This window comes from Rhinoderma darwinii, chromosome 2, assembly GCF_050947455.1.
Source record: "Rhinoderma darwinii isolate aRhiDar2 chromosome 2, aRhiDar2.hap1, whole genome shotgun sequence".
Taxonomy (NCBI): Eukaryota; Metazoa; Chordata; class Amphibia; order Anura; family Rhinodermatidae; genus Rhinoderma; species Rhinoderma darwinii.
In genome coordinates, this window is record NC_134688.1 from 248,915,766 (window position 1) to 248,935,485 (window position 19,720).

At 41.8% G+C, this 19,720-nt stretch overlaps 1 protein-coding gene across 2 annotated transcripts in view; it reads right to left on the reverse strand.

Annotated features, from left to right (window-relative positions):
- YPEL2 (yippee like 2) overlaps positions 1-19,720 on the reverse strand; it is a 68,073-nt gene that overhangs the window by 35,068 nt on the left and 13,285 nt on the right. For both annotated transcript variants that reach the window (XM_075853045.1, XM_075853044.1), the window contains exon 2: positions 16,646-16,963. In XM_075853045.1, the coding sequence (XP_075709160.1) occupies positions 16,646-16,762 (117 nt within the window). In that variant the 5' untranslated portion in view covers positions 16,763-16,963. The remainder of the gene's footprint in view (positions 1-16,645; positions 16,964-19,720) is intronic.

A 19,720-nucleotide genomic window follows, 5' to 3' on the forward strand; every position in this document is an offset into this window, starting at 1 on the left:
TATAAAACGGTTACACTATCTAACCGGCACGGTGAACGCCGTAAAAAAATAAAATAGAAAACACCGGAATTGCTGTTTTCTGTTCATTCTACCTTTTTTGATAAAGTGATCAGTTGCATCTACTCCAAAATGGTAGCAATAAAAACTACAAGTCGTCCCACAAAAAAAACAAAAAAAAAACCCTCATACAGCTGCATTGGTCAAAAAAAAAAAAAAAAAAAAAAGACGAAAGTTATGGCTCTTAAAATGTGGCGACACAAAAACAAATAATTTTGAGAAAAAAAAAAAAAAAAAAAAAAAAAGTGTTTTTACTGTGTAAAAGTAGGAAAAAAATTAGAAAATTTGGTATTGCCGTAATCATAACAACCTGCTGAATAAAGTTATTATGTTATTTATACCACACGGTAAACCGTGTAAAATTAAGATGTAAAAAAAAAAAAAAAAAAAAAAAAAAAAAAAGTCTATTCACACTCCGGTAAAGTTTGTTTGGGACTTCATGACAGCAGTGTGTGATCTCGCGAGATCACGCTGTGCTGTGTGAGTAAGTCTCACAAAAACTTTACTGAAATGTTGGGAGTGTGAATAGACATCGCATCCTGGCTGGAGGCAATGTCTATTCACTCTCAGGACACTTCAGTAAAGTTAATGTGGGTGTATGTGACAGCACAGCGTGATCTCGCAAGATCATGCTGTGCGGAGTACAAATGGACATGGAGAGAAGTGTATGACGCCAATCGGTCAGTGTCATACACTCCTCTTTACAACCCCCATTTGGTCAAAAGTTAAACGCCCAGTTGGGCATTAAGAAACTAATTAGCATAAATCTAAAATTGCTCAAAAATTATAATTTTTCCAAAATAAAAACCACTGTTATCTACATTATAGCGCCGATCAGATTATGTAGGAGATAGGGTAGTTATAATCTGGTGACAGAGCCTCTAAGGCCGATATCGTTTGGCGATTTGTCGTCATTTTAACTTATGGAGTTGTCGCCCAGAAACCATGGTTTAGAAAATGGCCATCTGAAATCACTCATTTATGGCCAGCTTAACTCATAAAAGCGACACAAAGTTGGGAAAACATTATTAAATATTAGGCCTCTTTCTCTCCTCATTTATTGGCCACATAAGAAGTATACATTTGAAAGGAATACTGTGATGGGAAAACACTGGGTAGCTGCTGCCAAGGCACATAAGATAAAGGAATGTATCAAAAGATGCACGTGATGAGAACATTATGGAAGATTGTGTATGGTTTTGGGCACCAGTGTACAAAAAAAAAAAAAACAAAATCAAAAGTACAGCAGGATCAAAAGGTAGGCAACTAAAGTAACAAAAAACTGAATGGCTGGACTGTAGTACCCAGAAGGGTTATCAGATTTGAGGATATATAGTTTGAAACAAATACAGCTAACCGAATAACATATGTCAAAGGTCAATACAGAGATCTATCGAATGATCTATTTATACCCAGGACAATAAATATAATAAGGGAGGATTCTCTACATCTAACGGAATCGCACTTGGCTAAAGCAATCACTTAGGGCTTCTTCACACGACAGGGTCCCGCCCGAGCCAGAGTGTCGGCGGATAAAATCGTCCGTTTTGCATTAGTTTTGCATCCGTTCCGGGCCGGGCATATCTGGACAGTGACATTAGGGGCAACTCCTGAAGGGGAATCCCCATGTGGCCGGTGATTCCACTTCAGGGAAAAGCCCGTCGTCTGTGTCCATTTATGGACACTGAACGTTACTGGCTTCGCCTGGTGTGGAATCCCCGGTCACAGAGCGCTCGGGGATTCCGCTTCAGGAGTTTCCCCTGATGTCACTGCCCAGATATGGACAGAAACATCAAGCGCTCTGTCCAGGAGCGGAATCCCCGAACACACGGGGATTCCGCTCCTTCAGGGAGCTAAAGTGGGGCTAGCACATAGAGCAGGGAGATACCTCCCTGCTCTGCTATAGTGGCGTCGCTACAGTAGTAGCAGCCGCAGCAGCTGCTAGCGGCGCCATCGGCCATGGAAGGTGTCGCCGGGCCAGGGCCCTTTTAAAACAAGCAGGGGAAGGGAGCCAGCGCAGTCCGAATGGCATAAACTCCTCCTCCTCCTCACATGCACTCTGCGCTGTGAGGAGGGAGCAAGCGACAGAATACATGGCTATCACTCGGGACACATTCCGGTGATGGCCGTGTATTACCCAGCCCCATAGACTTCTATGGGAGCCGGGCGGGCAGGTAAACGGCCGAAAATAGGACATGTCCCATTTTTTGACCACCAGGTTTCCCGGGCCGTCAAAAAAAAAAAAAAAAATCAGTCCTGTGAATAGCCCCATTAGGGGTCTATTGTTCCTACTGCAGCCGGGTGACCCTGTCGTGTGAATAAGGGCTTGTAGCAAGTTAATTTGGGCTATAGAATGGCTATTTTATGGGATTTATACATATAAAAGTTAATTTTTCCTGTCATACCTTCTTAAGTGTTCATTTGTCTTACATCAGTGTAAAACAAACTAAGAATGTATCATTCTAAAACAAGACAAAATCGCTTAAAAAAACAAAAACACACAACTCAAAACGCTTGTTCTAGCATCCAAAATAATGTATTTTATGTATGCATTGCTTGCCAAGTAAAACAGCATTTGAGAAGCTGTCATTTAATGGGAAGCACACTTTCCTTAGATATGATGATGCCTCCCGGAGTCTAACCAATGCTTCTACTTCTGATCTAAATAGAAACTATATAAATGCACTGACTAACTATGGAGCTATGCAAACGCTAAAAGAAAACTCTGGCAGAGAGACATGATGCAATGTTACAAAATGAAAGCAAAAGCATATTGCTCCCCCTGATGATGGTCGTGGCCATATTTGTGATACAATGGTTTGACAAGGATACGAGTTACGAACATACTTTGGGATCTTCTTTTCACCCCTTGCATAAGCTTATTTCCATAGTAAGTCTTATTTTATCATGCAACTGTAGCAGGACTTTCATGTTCCATTATATGAATGGCCACCTTTTAACAATTTAATTTTTAAATCACAAATTCTGTACCGATAATCTTCCGCTGCATCTCTTCACACAGCCATAGAGATACAATTCTGGCTTCTGGCTACCCTTACTAGGGGGAGCTTACTGCATATACATTTGTTACTGTTCAAAAGAAAAACAGTCTACATTATGCTGCCCTAAGACTCCATTTACACAGGCCAATATCGGCCGTAAAAACTAGCACCGATGAACGAGACAGCTCGTTGATCGGTGCTAGTTTGCTCCTTTCACTAGTTAACATGATCAATCATCTCTATGCATTTCCATCATGTCTGCAGCACATCTCTCCGTTTATGTAGCACAAAATATCATGGACTACAGCATATCTCCCTGTATAAACGATAAGATACAGTGCTTCCAGCACCAACCACTGAATAACTTAAAGAGGCTCTGTCACCAGATTATAAGTGCCCTATCCCCTACATAATCTGATCGGCACTGTAATGTAGATTACAACAGTGATTTTTATTTTGAAAAACGATAGTTTTTGACCAAGTTATAAACAATTTTAGATTTATGCTAATTAGTTTGACAACTGGGCGTGTTTTTACTTTTTACCAACTGGGCGTTGTACAAAAGAGTGTATGACGCTGACCAATCAGTGACCAATCAGCGTCATACACTTCTCATTGTTCCAGCCCAGCTTCTTTCACTGCACAATCACACTGTAACAATGGGCTGGAACAATGAGAAGTGTAGGACACTGATTAGTCACTGATTGGTCAGCGTCATACACTCTTTTGTACAACTCCCAGTTGGTAAAAAGTAAAAACACGCCCAGTTGTCTATTAAGAAACGAATTAGCATAAATCTAAAATTGCTCATAACTTGGTCAAAAATTATCGTTTTTCAAAATAAAAACCACTGCTGTTATCTACATTACAGCGGTGATCACATTATGTAGGAGATAGGGCACTTATAATCTGGTGCCAGAGCCTTTTTAAAGGTGCCAGGACAGTGCCGCAAGGAGACTGCTCCGTACAGGTTACTGCAGCTCTGCTCTTATTTAAGTGAATAGGTGCAGAGCAGCAGTACGGCCGCTATACAGTGGTTGGAGCCTTCTGCTTAGACACCGGCCACTGCATAACTTACGGTGCAGAGGCAGCCGAAACAGCTGATTGGTGCAGAGTCCAGGTGTCAGACCCCAACCGATCATATACGGATGACCTATCCTGTACAAAAAACGAAACAAAAAAAAAAAAAAAAAACACACGCCCTACGACCAGATAACCCCCTTTAAAGGCAACAACACCCGCACGCGTATCTAAAAAGCTAGCCATTTCAAGGCCTTCTATTAGAGTCTTTATAAATGTTAATATTTGGACCAAACCACCTTAAAATATGGCAGTTTTTAAATCTAAAACAGCTGTGCTTTTTGCTTTGCAAATGCTGGGGCAATATATTGCATTCCCTTTAAGTGTGTCTATATGCCACTTTCCATTAAAAACGTAGTTTCCACTCGCACTATAATGTATACAGTCAGAACGCGGTCTGCCTCACTTCCCCCAAAGTCAATATATCCTTTTTTGGATGGAGTGCTTACAATATGCCTTTGTTAGGGACTCTCAATCAGACTGAGGGAACTGCTGTATAGCTTAAAACCTGCTGTATAAAAAAAAAAAGTTCCTTATACAAACGCAGTACTTCAATGGATTCATGTGGCATTTTAGACCCAACTACCGGTATTTTCTTTACCAATTTGTAAATGTTAGCCAACTAAACCGACATCTTTCTAAAGATCAGCAACTCATATTTTCCAGAGAATAAGCCTAGACTTTATTTAGCACAAGTCAAACTTTCCATGCTTTTTTATCCACATTTCTGCTGGCTCTGTTGTGCATTTAATTTCAACTCTATTTTTAGCTTCTATAAACCAGGCTTGCACAGGAGATTTTGTTACAGCAAGAACTGTAGAGACAAACCGATATTATTCATCATCTCTGATAGGGAGTACATTCCGGCTTATCTCTTATTCCCGTTCTCTGAAACAAAATACACCATCAACAGGACTACCAATATCATTCAGTTCAACAAACTGGCTGTCCACAGCAGGACAATTTCTAGGGAATTTTGCGGACAGGGCAAATATCAAAAAGCACCCACCCACCCCCCCCAACCATCAAATAATGCTGTATTCACGTTAAAGTCTCTGAGCGCAATGTGCACCAAATCGAATTTTAGCAAACATATCCTTAATATGTAAGCCACATCATCAACACAAAAATAAAAGTGGAACACAATCAGGGACAGGCATATGCTACCACTATACAAAGAGCAATATAACAAATACTGCCCCACCGTGGTAGGATACCAGCTCTACACAAGTGGTCAGAAGATTATTATCATGCTGCTGACCATACAAGAAAAAAATTCAGTACCGATCAGATGCAATTACAGAACTATTAAATCCAGTGACTCACAGGCGACGTCTTCACGGATTGTAGTTGTTCACTTTCCTTCATTCGCCATTACGACCTCCTGAAGACTGTAGTGTTTGCTGCCCAGACAACTTTGGCGCCACTCTGCTGCAACCATCCCCACCCTCTATAGCAAAACAAATTCAAACCCCAGACCAGACACCTAAATTAAAATTAGACCCCCTAATTTTATCAGACCCCAGACCAGACTTCCAGATTTTTTTTTTTCCTCTTGGTTCCTCTCGGCTGTGCAGCGACAGGACCCAATGTGGCTGACCCCGCAGCTGAAGAGGAGCCAGGAGGATAAGTAGTGGCATAGCTATAGGGGGTCAAGGCAGTCTAAATTGCTCACTCAGTGTACCATGTGATGACGTCACGTGAGGGGCGTTCCAGCCAGTCTAAGGGGGGGCATTATAACAGGTGGAGGCATTATACTATGTGGGGGCATTATACTGTAGGGGCTGTTGGGCAAGGCATAGGCGCATGCAGAGGTCTGGTGGTGTTGGGGAGGGGTACAGCCCCCCCAGCTGAATTCTCGCACCAGGGGCCATGAGCCTTTAGCTACGCACCTGAGGATAAGTATACCGGTGCCCCTGGGCTCACTCAACTCATCACTGCTGTTCAGCTGCCCACCCGCTCGATTTCACTGAAGGACGAGAGTTGACAAGCTCTGGGAACAGCCCCCCACCTTCAACAAAGGAGCCAGAGCCCGAGATGGTCGAATTCACCCTTCTGGTGGTCGAGACAGCCCTGGTTCACGGTACCACATAGAAGATTCAAGCCATATATACTGGATCACATTACTACCTATACAATATTGCCATACCAGAAAAAGCAAAAATTTGATGAGTGGTGGCATATTTAGACTAGAGCTAACAGAGGACATCCACGCCTTATTCACAGGGTGCTATGGTATTTACTATGGTATCACCATTATATCCAGTTGCAGCTCATTGCAGAACCATTTGCTGACCATGATGCAATGTTGTGGGGAAACACATCCCAACTGCAATGCCCCACGATATTGGAGTCTGTACACTCCTGCCACTGTGATACGCTTGCCTTAGGTAATGTTCATACTGCGCGTTATCAATGTGTCTTACGAAGTTATAAACTACCCTTCCACTGTGTCAAATGTCTTAGTCTCATCAATGTACAAAAAGCCAGTGAATGGTAATACGTTACCTGCCAAGCACTCCAGCGATAATTTCTCAGTATAAAAGCGGTTTACTCTCTCCTAGTTTAAAAAAATAAATAAAAAAATCACATACCATTTGTAGGAATTCTAAGTTAACAGAGGGATTCTTCAAGATCCTCATCTCTTGCCCAGACTGTAGAGCGGTTATAAAGGCTGCATTACACAGATAACCCATTGATTTAAGTGAGAACTGTGAAATTCTTCCTTTCCCCTGTGTTAGCGCTGCAGGGAAATGGAATACTTACGGCCAGGGTTCCCCACAGATTACATCTGATCCCTAGGGGTCCCACCAGGAAGAAACTTTGTTAAAATAAAAGGACCCCTTGACAATAAGATGATCACAATAGTTTTCGTTTATTTATATAATATGAAATGAACAAGCATAATTCAAAATTGGTAGCTTTGAAGTGGTACATGAAAAATTAACATTTAAGAGAAACCGCTACCTGGAGAAGCAAATAAAAATTGTAACACCTTTAGGGTCAATGCACACGATGCGTATTACGTGCCGTTTTGCGTGTAGCAAATCTGCAGCGTAATACAGTACCAGCATACTCCATGCCATTCCAGGAAATCTCATGTACATGCTGCGTTATTTTTCGGGACTGAAATTGACCTGTGGTGCGTTTTTCATAATCCGCAGCATGTCCATTTGTCTTGCGTTTTTTGCTTGCGAATTCTGCCTAGTGCAGAGGAACAACAAAAAAAAAAACAAAAAAAAACCAAAAACAAGCACACACACCAAAATCCGCAGCATGAAAACGCACCGAAAAACGCATCCAAATTGAAAAAAATATAAAAAAAACGCACCGAAAAAAAAAACACACCATAAGGTGCGATTTTTGCAGCGGTATTATGTGCGTATACCTGCGGTTTTGAAGCAGATTTTTCGCATCAAATTACGTAACGTGTGAACTCAGCCTCAAAGGGGTATTCCAGCCAGTAAAAATTTATGGCCTATCCTGGGGATAGGCCATCAATAACTGATGGTTCGGGGCCCAACACCCGGGACCCACACCCATCAGCTGTTTTGGCCTTAGACGCATCAGTACACAAAAGTGTACCTTCACAGAATTGTGATAAAATGTTAAACCCCCACTCGCTCACTGAGCTGCTACAGCACCTCCCACAGACCTGTATGAAGCAGGCCATGTATATACGTTTGGCCATCGCTCTCTACAAGTAATTTCTACATTTGCCATTCGTGATAGGAGGTAGAGGATGGCGGTCCTAGCAATTAAGGGGTCCTTGGAGGTTGGACCCCATGTCGTCCCCAACATTTATCACCTATCCGGTGGATCTAGATACGTTATACTTTTGTTTTTTTCATACCACAAAGAGGACCTGTCACCAGTGCAGTACAGCCCATTTTCAAATATCGCAAGATCACGCTGTGCAGGAAAGGGGAGAAGCTACATGACGCTGATGGCTGTACGACGCTGTCCTATTAGAGCCATGCAGCTTCTCCCCTTTCCCAGAGTGATCTCACGATAGAAACAGATATCACGCCATGCAGGGAAGGGAAGGAGCTGCATGACACGGATAGCTCGATTGAGTTTTGAGCCATTTCTCTTATTATGCCACAGATTGGGATACATATTACACGGACATCAGCATGACAGCACCTGTGACATGAGGTTGGAAATTGGGATTACTGAACTGGTGACAGGTCCTCTTTAAGCACAGTGCTTCTGTTGATGTGTAATACATACTAGAACAATAACCACTAATGAGAGGCGATTTCAAACCATAAAAAGTTAATTGCTTTACATGACGCACATTACAGGCAGTTACTGGTAGTCATCAGGTTTGAGATTTTTCAAGAAACTTTAGCTCGGAGAAGAAGACTACACAAATTATGCGCCTGAGAACTTTCGCAATTTAAGGTATATTTCAGACCGAAGTCACATCGGGGGTGCATTACTGCGGAATGGTTATGCTTTTTGTGGAAATCAACTGTGATTTGACTGCACCAGCTGAATAGATCCCTAAAGCCTAATTCACAGTCGAGTTGTTTGCCAGGCAGACAAAAAAAAAATAAAAATCTGTCTCAAAATTCCTTCAGGATTTTTGAGGCAGATTTTGAAATGCAAGTGTGTTTTTGTTTTTTTGGTGCCTTGTAAATTAAGCAGATCCAAAAACCACAGGTGGTTTTTGGTCCAAAAAAAAAAACCCCAGCTTTTTTTTTGGCCTCCCATTGATTACCAGGGAGGTTTAGAGGTGGAAACCGCACGAAGATACGGTATGACACTCTTTTTCCTGCAAGCAGTCAAAATCAGCCCGGGAAATCCCAAAAAAACAAACAAAAACCTATATAAAAAAAAAAAAAAAAAAAAAAAAAAACTTGTGTCGCCGTATCCTGAGAGCCATAACTTTATTTTTCCATCAATTTAGCGATGTGAAGGCTTAAAGAGGCTCTGTCACCAGATTTTGCAACCCCTATCTCCTATTGCAGCAGATCGGCGCTGCAATGTAGATTACAGTAACGTTTTTTGTTCTTTTTAAAAACTAGCGTTTTTGGCCAAGTTATGACCATTTTTATATTTATGCAAATGAGGCTTTCTAAAGTACAACTGGGCGTGTATTGTGTGTGTACATCTGGGCGTTTTTACTTCTTTTACTAGCTGGGCGTTGTGAATAGAAGTCTATGATGCTGACGAATCAGCATCATCCACTTCTCTTCGTTACCACCCAGCTTCTGGCAGTGCACAGACACAGCGTGAGAGAGATCACGCTGTGACTTCACTCACTTCCTGCCCCAGGTCCTGCATCGTGTCGGACGAGCGAGGACACATCGGCACCAGAGGCTACATTTGATTCTGCAGCAGCATCGGCGTTTGCAGGTAAGTCGATGTAGCTACTTACCTGCAAACGCTGATGCTGCTGCAGAATCAACTGTAGCCTCTGGTGCCGATGTGTCCTCGCTCGTCCGACACGATGCAGGACCTGGAGCAGGAAGTGACGTCACAGCGTGATCTCTCGAGAACACGCTGTGTCTGTGCACTGCCAGAAGCTGGGTGGTAACGAAGAGAAGTGGATGATGCTGATTCGTCAGCATCATACACTTCTATTCACAACGCCCAGCTAGTAAAAGAAGTAAAAACGCCCAGATGTGTACACACAATACACGCCCACTTGTACTATAAAGCCTCATTTGCATAAATATAAAAATGGTCATAACTTGGCCAAAAATGCTCGTTTTTTTTAAAACAAAAAAACTTTACTCTTATCTACATTGCAGCGCCGATCTGCTGCAATAGGAGATAGGGGTTGCAAAATCTGGTGACAGAGCCTCTTTAAAGAGGCTCTGTCACTACATTATAAGTGCCCCATCTCCTGTATAATGTGATCGGCGCTGTAATGTAGATAACAGCAGTGGTTTTTATTTTGAAAAACGATCAATTTTGAGCAAGTAATGAGCTCGTTTAGATTTAAGCCAATTAGTTTCTTAATAGACAACTGGGCGTGTTTTTACTTTTTACCAACTGGGTGTTGTACAGAGGAGTGTATGATGCTGACCAATCAGTGACATACACTTCTCATTGTTCCAGCCCAGCATGATCCACAGCACAGTGTGATTGTGCAGGGAAAGAAGCTGGGCTGGAACAATGAGAAGTGCCGATCAGAATATGTAGGAGATGGGGCTTTCACCGATACCATTTTGTATCAAATCGTATAAGCGACTTTTTGATCATCTTCTATTTCATTTTTTTGGAGCGCTAAGGTGGCCAAAAAACAGCAATTGTGTGTTTTATCTATATATTTTTGATAGCATTCACCGAGCAGGTTAAACAACGTTATATTGTGATAGTTCGGACTTTTACGGACGCGGCGATACCAGTTATTGTTTTTGGAACATAACAAAAATCTTTAACTGTTTTTTACTTTTTTTTTTTTATTAGTCCCCCTAGGGGACTTGAAGCAGCAATCGTTGGATCGCTTGCATGATATACTGCAATACTAATCTATTGCAGTATAACGTGATTCTGACAGTCTCCTTTGAAGGCAGAGCTTCAAAAGGAGTACAAAGATGGCAGACCTGGAGGCTTTTGTTCGGCTCCCAGGCTGCCATAGCAACCGGCCGACCGTGCCACGGGGGGGGGGGGGGGGGGGGAGGGGGATTTGAAGGGGCGCCCCACTGATTCGAACAGTTTAAATGCCTTGGTCGCGATTGATCGCGGCATTTAAGGTCTTAAACGGGCGGAATCAAAGTTCACTTTACTGCCGTCACCCGCTGTGTATGGAGCGAGCTCAGCCCGTGAGCTCGCTCCATACTTCACGTAACTGTACGTAATGAGGGTTAAGGGGAAGGGGTTAAACTACTTTACACACACACTGGATGTAGGAGTTGTTCAAGATGAACTGGCCTTCAGAGCAATATATAAATATTTACTGTGATCAAAACCTTTAACCCCTTCGACATTTGCCGTATGGATAATTCATGGAAAGCTAGTGCTTACCACATTTTGTCGTATCAATACGACAAATGGTGGACTCCGGCTCAGAAGCAGAGTCGGTGCCATCATCGCCGGATCATTGTATTACAGCAGACATCAGATTAGCTTCAATCCCCGCCATTAACCCCTTAAATGCAGAAGTCAAGAGAGATAACTGCATTTAAGTTGTTTGCAGCTCAACGGCACCCCATCAATGAAATTGCCGGGGTTCCGGTGACTGCAATGGCAACCAGAGGCCTAATACTGGCCTCCCGGTCTGCCTAGCACGGAAGCATTCCAACCCCCGGCCAGAGGGGGAGCCTGAAAGGCTTCTGTAGCCAACGCCAAGGTTGCGCCGGCTCAGAATCTGAGCCGGCGTCGTTAGTGTTGGATGTCCGCTATATGTTACAGCGGACATCCACCTGTAACAGCAGGAATCGGAGCTAGCTTCGATTCCTGCCATTAACCCCTTAGATGCAGTGATCGAAAGTGATCGCTGCATCTTAGAGGTTGCTAGCAGATCGGCAACCCTGTCATGCAATCAGGGCTGTCGACTACTGCTATGGCAACAGGAGGCCAACAATGGCCTCCTGCTCCGCAATTACGGAAGCAGATAAGGTCCTGCCGGGAGGCAAAGCCTAACTGGCTTGCGGTCAGTGAATGACTGACAGATCTAATACATTGCACTACATAGGTAGTGCAATGTTTTAGAGAAAATACAAATTAGACAGTTGGACCTTCAAGTCCCCTAGCGGGACAGGAGGAAAAAAAAAAAAAAAAGTTTTAAAACATATTAAAAGTTAAGTAATAAAATAAAAAAAGCCCTTTTTGCCGTGACCGTAACAAACTGAGCTATAAAAATATTATGTTATTTATTCCACACAGTAAACAGCATAAAAACAAAAAAAAAAAAACCCCTAAAAATAAAAAAAATAAAAACTATACCAGAATTTCTGATTTTTGCTCACTTTGCCCTACAAATATTGTAATAAAAAAAAAAAGGTGATCAAAAAGTTGCATGTATCCAAAAATAGTACCTATATAAGCTATAGCTCGTCTTGCAAAAAACAAGCCCTCATACAGCTCTGTTGACGAAAAAATTAATGTTATGCTTCTCAACATGGCAACAGGAAAAATAAATTTTTTACAAAAGTGATTTTATTGTGCAAAAAATTGTAAAACATAGAAAAAAGTGCTATAAATTGGGTATCGCCGGAATTTGACTGACCCGCAGAATAAAGTTAACATGTAATTTATAACGCATGGTGAACTCTGTTTGTGTCAAATATATATATATATATATATATATATATATATATATATATAAAAAATATTACAAAAAAAAAATAAAAAATAAAAAAAGTTGCATGTACCCCAAAATGGCACCAATAAAAAACTACAGCTCGCCCTGCAAAAACACAGCCCTCATACCACTAAGTCTATGAAAAAATAAAATTAGTTATGGCTCCAATAAGTCAGGAAATAAAATATATGCAGTTGTGCCGGAAGGGGAGCATTTCTTGATTCAAGAAGCGATATATCAAGGACCTAAAATTAGGGTACCAGGAAGGGGAGGGCCCAAACATATCTGCTGGGAACGAGGGTGCCCGTATTATACCAGGACAACACTTTCCTAGCAGAATTCCCCAAACTGCAAAGTAGCAGAGTGTGGACCAAAAGGGGGATAAGAAAGGACGCCATATATCAGTGCGACACCGGCCTGTGCAGAAAGGATTGCTTCACAGCGTAACACACATCTATGGATTATTTTACTGTTTTTTTTAATAACCCAATTATTATACCACCTGACTATGCCCCTCATGTACTCTGCCCAGCTTACATATGCCCCCACATTATGAACGGAAACACCAGCAATACTCAAACAAATCTACTACCAAGCAAATCCACGCTCCAAAAGCCAAATGGTGCTCCCTCCCCTCAAACCTACAGCGTGCCCAAACAGCAGTTTACTTCCACATATATGGTATCGCCATTCCTGGGATAAAGATTTTAACAATTTTTGGGATGTGTCTCCACTAAATATTATACTACTTTGCACCATCCGCACCGCAATCATTTATGGAAAAGTCCTGTATGGTGAAAATGCTCACTGCACCCCTTAATAAATGCCTTGGAGGGGTGCAGTTTCCAAAATTTGGTCACTTCTCATGGTTTTTTTATTATTTCACATCAGAGTCCTGCAATTGTGAACCAATACTTTGTAAATCACCAAATTAGGCCCTAATTTTGCATGATACTCTTTCACTCCTGAGCCCTGTCAAATGTCCAGGCAAAGGATTAGGGTCACATGTAGTAGGGTGTTTCTAAAACCGGGAAACACTGCATAATAATTAGAGAGCCGTCTGGTTATGGTGGCACAAGTAGGGCATCACATATTGGCATATCTACGGGAAAAAAAATCCATTTTCACTCTGCAACATCGAGTGCACACTAATTTCTGCAAAACACCTGCGGGGTTAACAAGCTCACTAAACCCCTAGGTGAATACCTTTAGGGGTGTAGTTTCCAAAATGGGGTCACTTCTGTGGGGTTTCCACTGTTTTGGTCCCACAGGGGCTTTGCAAATGCGACATAGCGCCCAGAAACCAATCCAGCAAAATCTGCACTCCAAAAGCCGCTCCTTCCCTTCTGAAGCCCTACTGTGTGTCCAAACAGCAATTTAATACCACATATGGGGTATTGCCGTACTCAGGAGAAATTGCTTTTCAAATGTTGGAGTTATTCTTTTCCTTTATTTGTTGAGAAAATGAATACATTTTGAGCGAAAGATACATCTTCTTGATGAAAAGGGATTGTTTTTATTTTCACTGCCCAATTCTAATAAATTCCATGAAACACCTGTGGGGTCAAAACAATCACTACACCCCTAGATTAATTCCTCAATGGGTGTAGTTTTCTAAATTGAGTCACTTTTTGGGCGTTTTCATTGTTTTGTTCCCTCTGGGGCTCTGCAAATGTGACATGGCCTCCGCAAACCATTCCTGCTAAATGTGATCTCCAAAAGCCATATAGTGCTCTTTCCCTTCGGAGCCCTGCCGTGTGTCCAAACAGCCGTTTATGACCATATGTTGGGTATTGTTTTACTCGGGAGAAACCGCTTTACAAATTTTGCGGTGATTTTTCCCCTTTAGTCCTTGTGGAAATTAAAAAAAATAAAAAAAAATTAGCTAAACCTACATTTCCTTAGAAAAAAAATGTTGATTTTTATTTTCGTGGCCTACTTCCAATAATTTCTGCAATAAACCTGTGGGGCCAAAATGCTCACTATACCCCTAATTTCCAAGGTGTGTTTTGGGGGATTTCAACTGTTTTGGCACCGCAAGAGCCCTTCAAGCCTGACATGGTGTCTAAAATATATTCTAATAACAAGGCAGCCTCAAAATCCACCAGGTGCTCCTTTGCTTCGGAGGCCGGTGCTTCAGTACATTACCCCACTAGGGCCACATGTGGGATATTTCCTAAATCTGCAGAACCTGGGCAATAAATATGGATTTGCATTCCTCTGGTAAAACTTTGGGGGTTTTTTTGGAACACATTTGTAAATTTCACCTCTCTTTTGCCTTAATTCCTGTGAAACGTCTAAAGGTTTAAGAAACTTTGAATATTATTTTGACTTATTGGGGCTTTCTAATATATGAGGCCCTCAAAGCCACTTCACATCTGAACTGGCCCCTGCAAAAATAGCCTTTTTAAATTTTCTTGAAAATGTGAGAAATTGCTGCTAAAGTTCTAAACATCCTAGAAAAATAAAAGGATGTTCAAAAACGATGCCAATCTAAAAGTAAACATATGGGGGATGTTAATTAGCAGCAATTTTGTGTGTTATAACTGCCTGAGTTACAAGCAAATACATTTAAATTTAGGAAATGCAAATGTTTAAAAATTTTTGCTAAATTTTGGTGTTTTTCACAATTAGTGTATGTTCACACAGCCTATTTTCGGCCGTTTTTTGGGGCGTAAATGGCTGAAAAATCTGGAAGCAAAAACGCCTCCAAACATCTGCCCATTGATTTTAATGGGGAAAACTGCGTTCTGTTCTGACGGGCCGTTTTTAATACGCGCCCGTTTTGAAAAATGGCTGCGTGAAAAAAAACAGCCGCGAAAAAGTAGTGCAGGTCACTTTTTGGGACGTTTTTTTGGAGCCGTTTTTCATAGACTATAGAAAACAGCCCCAAAAACGGCCGTAAAAAACGCAGCGAAAATCGTGAGTGGCTTAAAAAAAGTCTGAAAATCAGGAGCGGTTTTACCTTGAAAACAGCTCCGTATTTTCAGACGTTTTTGACTCAGCGTGTGAACATACCCTTAAACACTAAATGTATCGAGCAAATTTTGCCAGTAACAAAGTCCAACGTGTCACAAGAAAACAATCTCAGAATCGCTTGGATAGGTAGAAGCATTCCCAAGTTATTACCACATAAAGTGAAATATGTCAGATTTGAAAAATGAGGCTCTGTCAGGAAGGTCTAAAGTGGCTATAGAGGGAAGGGGTTAAAGAGAACCTTTTACCTGCCCATACATGTGCAGCATGTAATAGTCAGGGTTTCACAAACACTGTCTCACTTGAAATTATTTTTCTAACTTCCTCCATTAGTTACATATCTGTACCGTTATATTTGGCGCCAGATATGCAAATAAGCCCCTGAACGGTCAATGGGGCATTTCTCACTAGTAAAAAATGCTTTGCTACTCAACATCCTACTTCAGTAGGGAGTCCGTATAGATATATGGGATAAGCCTATGGATATATCCCACCCATATAAAGGAACCTTAAACGAGTCTGCGTAGAACACTGTTCATTAAGGTCTCCCCTATACATCGTGGGCTTTCTAATAGCCTTCATGATTTATTCATTTAATGGATATCATTACAGTTTATGGTGTTGGATGCCATGGGAGGTCAAAGCCTACGTGTAACATATACGTCGGGAGCTTTGTCCTGGCATATACAGCAAACTTAGGCCATTTAACGTGATGTCAACTATAAAAAGTTTAAAGCCAAATTGATCCAGCTTATTTATAGAAACTGGTTTAAAGGAATATGATGTGTTCTCCAATTTAGTCTTGGAAAAGCCAGTAGTACAAACGTAACATACATCAGAGCCAACAGAATGGCAGACCAGCAAATTAATATTTTATAGCACGGATGGAAAAGCTTATGCACCCAAGAGCCAAAGCAGACATATTTAAAAATATTTATTTATTTTCCATTATTTACGTAGCACTAACATATTCTGCAGCACTGACGATGTAACGTCATCACTCGTCCCTGTCCCCAGTGGAGCTTACAATCTAATATTCCTATACATAGACAATTTATTAGTCGGCATGTTATTGAAAGTTGGTGTTTCAGGAGAAACTATGCAAAGATCAATCATAAGTACAGCGCTGAGGTAGAAAAGCATGGATGAGGTGAATGTGAGCGTACAATAAACATTTAGTAAATATTTACACGCTACGAGTAACAATGAGCAAAAAGTCTGGGAGAAACAAGAAGAGCATTTTATTAAAAAAGTAGAAAACCCATTTTACCTTTGAAATGAGCTCATCGTGATTTGCCAGGTGAGCTCTGCAGTGAATGCAGCTGTATGTTCTGTGGCAGGACGGCAGGTAGGCCTGAAACGTTTTGGACCTTGTCATTTTCACCATTGGAGCCACTGAACGCTGAGTAAACTCTGGAGTGGCCCACGAGGCGCTCCCGCAGGAAGGATCGCACGGGAAACACCGGAAGACACAGGTAAAGGCCGTGGCTTGGCAGGTTATGGGTGTGGGAGCAGGCTCCACACGCTGAAGAAAACACTAATTGTTTGTTACAGTGTGTCCACCAACACGCCTCAATTTTCCAATGACCTGAAAAAAAAAAATAAAAAAATAAGGGAGTTTTTAATGGGAATAGTAAGTCATTACATAAATGTCTTCTGACCAGCTACACTGCAGAACATTTAGGGTATGTTCACACGCACTAATTACGGACGTAATTCTGGCGTTTTTGCCCAGAATTACGTCCGAAAATAGCGCCTCAATAGCGTTGACAAACATCTGCCCATTGAAAGCAATGGGCAGACGTTTGTCTGTTCACACGAGGCGTATATTTACGCGCCGCTGTCAAATGACGGCGCGTAAATAGACGACCGCGTCAAAGAAGTGACCTGTCACTTCTTTGGCCGTAATTGGAGCCGTTATTCATTGACTCCAATGAATAGCAGCGCCAATTACGTCCGTAATGGACACGGCGTTCAAGCGCCTGCACATGCCGTTACGGCTGAAATTACGGGGATGTTTTCAGGCGGAAACATCCCCGTAGTTTCAGCCGTTACGGACGCTGTCGTGTGAACATACCCTCACAGGGAAAATATCGCGCACACAATATTCCAAAAATTGGGAAAAACTGGAATTTCAATCTGTCCAATTTACCCATACATAAAAGAGAACCAAAATGGAAGAGCAGATTTGACCAGATTTCATAGCTGTTGGCTGCAAAAGGGATGTCCATGTCATCAGAATACCCACGTAATAACTAAGCGCCACTTTAAAGGCCAGACGAGGCAGATATTTTCCAACGCGGATTTCACTACAAATCCACGTTTTACTTTAGTATTGTTACAAATTTGACCCAATCATTACAAAGGATGAAATCCAAGACAAATCTGCAACAGAATTGACATGAGGTGGATTTTAAAATCTGTAGCAAGCCCTCAATTCCACGCAGAATTCTTCCGCTACATGGGGATAGGGTTTTGGAAACCCCATCTACGTATATTGCACTGTAAATTGATGCAGATTTTCAATGTGGAATTTAATTACTGAAGGCTCGTTCCCGATCATTTCCTTGTGTAATCGGGGCAACGATCAGCTGATAAACGAGCAAACGCCGTTCATCGGCTGATCTGCTCTTTTATGCGGAATTCAAAATAATCGTTGTCGGCCACACATCTCCCGATGTAATCATGGCGCTGCGATCGGCGTAACGAGCGCTCGTCCCTATACTTATCCAATCATTGCTCCGTGCAGATGATCGCGGCGCTCCTTTACACGACCCATGTGGGGCCATGTAATAGGACCCTAAGGGCTTATTCAGACGAACCTATAATACGTCCGTGCTACGTGCGTGATTTTTCATGCGCGTCGCACGGACTTATGTTAGTCAATGGGGCCGTTCAGACGGTCAGTGATTTTCACGCAGCGTATGTCCGCTGCGTAAAACTCACGACATGTCCTATATTTGCCCGTTTTTCACGCATCACGCACCCATTGAAGTCAATGGGTGCGTGAAAACCGCGCACGACACACGGACGCACTTCCGTGTGCCGCGCGCTACAGTAGTCAAAACTATGTGTGAAAACAGACATAAAAAAAGTGTAATATTGATGGCGGCTGCGCGAAAATCACACAGCCACGCATCATATGCTGCTGACACACAGAGCTGTTATGGACCTTTTACGCGCACAAAACGTACATGCTCGTGTGAATCCGGCCTAAATGTTATGTTTACAAGCAAGCACCTGCTGTGATGATTGTTAAAGCGGTTCTGTCACCAGATTATAACTGCGCTCTCTCACATAATGTGATCGGCGCTGTGATGTAGAGAACAGTGGTTTTTATTTTGGAAAAACGATAAATTTTGAGCAAGTTATGCACAATTTTAGATTTATGCTAATTACTTTCTTAATAGACAACTGGGCGCGTTTTTACTTTTTTTTTTTTTACCAACTGGGTGTTGTAAAGAAAGTGTATGACGCTGACCAATTCGGGACCAATCAGCGTCATACACTCTCCATTCATTTTTAGCAGTACTCGCAACACAGCGAGATTACGCCGTGCTGTGCGAGTAAGTCCCCAAGAAACTTTACTGAAGTGTCGGGAGTAATGAATAGACATCGCGTCCTGGCTGATAGCGATGTCTATTCACTCCCAAGACACTTTGGTAAAGTTAATATGGGAGCATGTGACTGCACAGCGTGATCTCGTGGGTATTGCTAAAAATGAATGGAGAGAAGTATATGACGCTGATTGACGCGCTTTACAACACCCAGTTGGTAAAAAAAAGTAAGAACACGCCCTGTTGTCTATTAAGAAACTAATTAGCATAAATCTAAAATTGTGCATAACTTGGTCAAAATTGATTGTTTTTCAAAATAAAAACCACTTATCTACATTACAGCGCCAATCGCATTATGTAGGAGACAGGGCACTTATAATGTGGTGACGGAGCCTCTTTAAGTTCTCATCTACAAGCTTTGCTCGAAGCCACAGACGACATATCGGCCATTATCTATTCTATTGTTTAGTACAAGATATCAGTATTACTATTTTAATCTGCAAAGCACAAAGTGATGTTGTATGTAATTTATTCAAATCTCACTGGGATGTTTAATGAAATGGTTTGAAAATCCATCCAGCGTCTTTATGCTATTAATGTATATGCTTATTTATTCATTGTCCTTGTGGAGTTGCTGATAGCAGCTGTTAGAGCACTCTTCTTATCTTTCTATGGCTAAATTTAATACAACAGAGGTCAGGAGTCTGAGAGACAGAGAGAGTGTGTGAATGTGTGTGTACACAGAACACTGGTTTTCATGAGAAGACATTACATTCTACACGCTATCG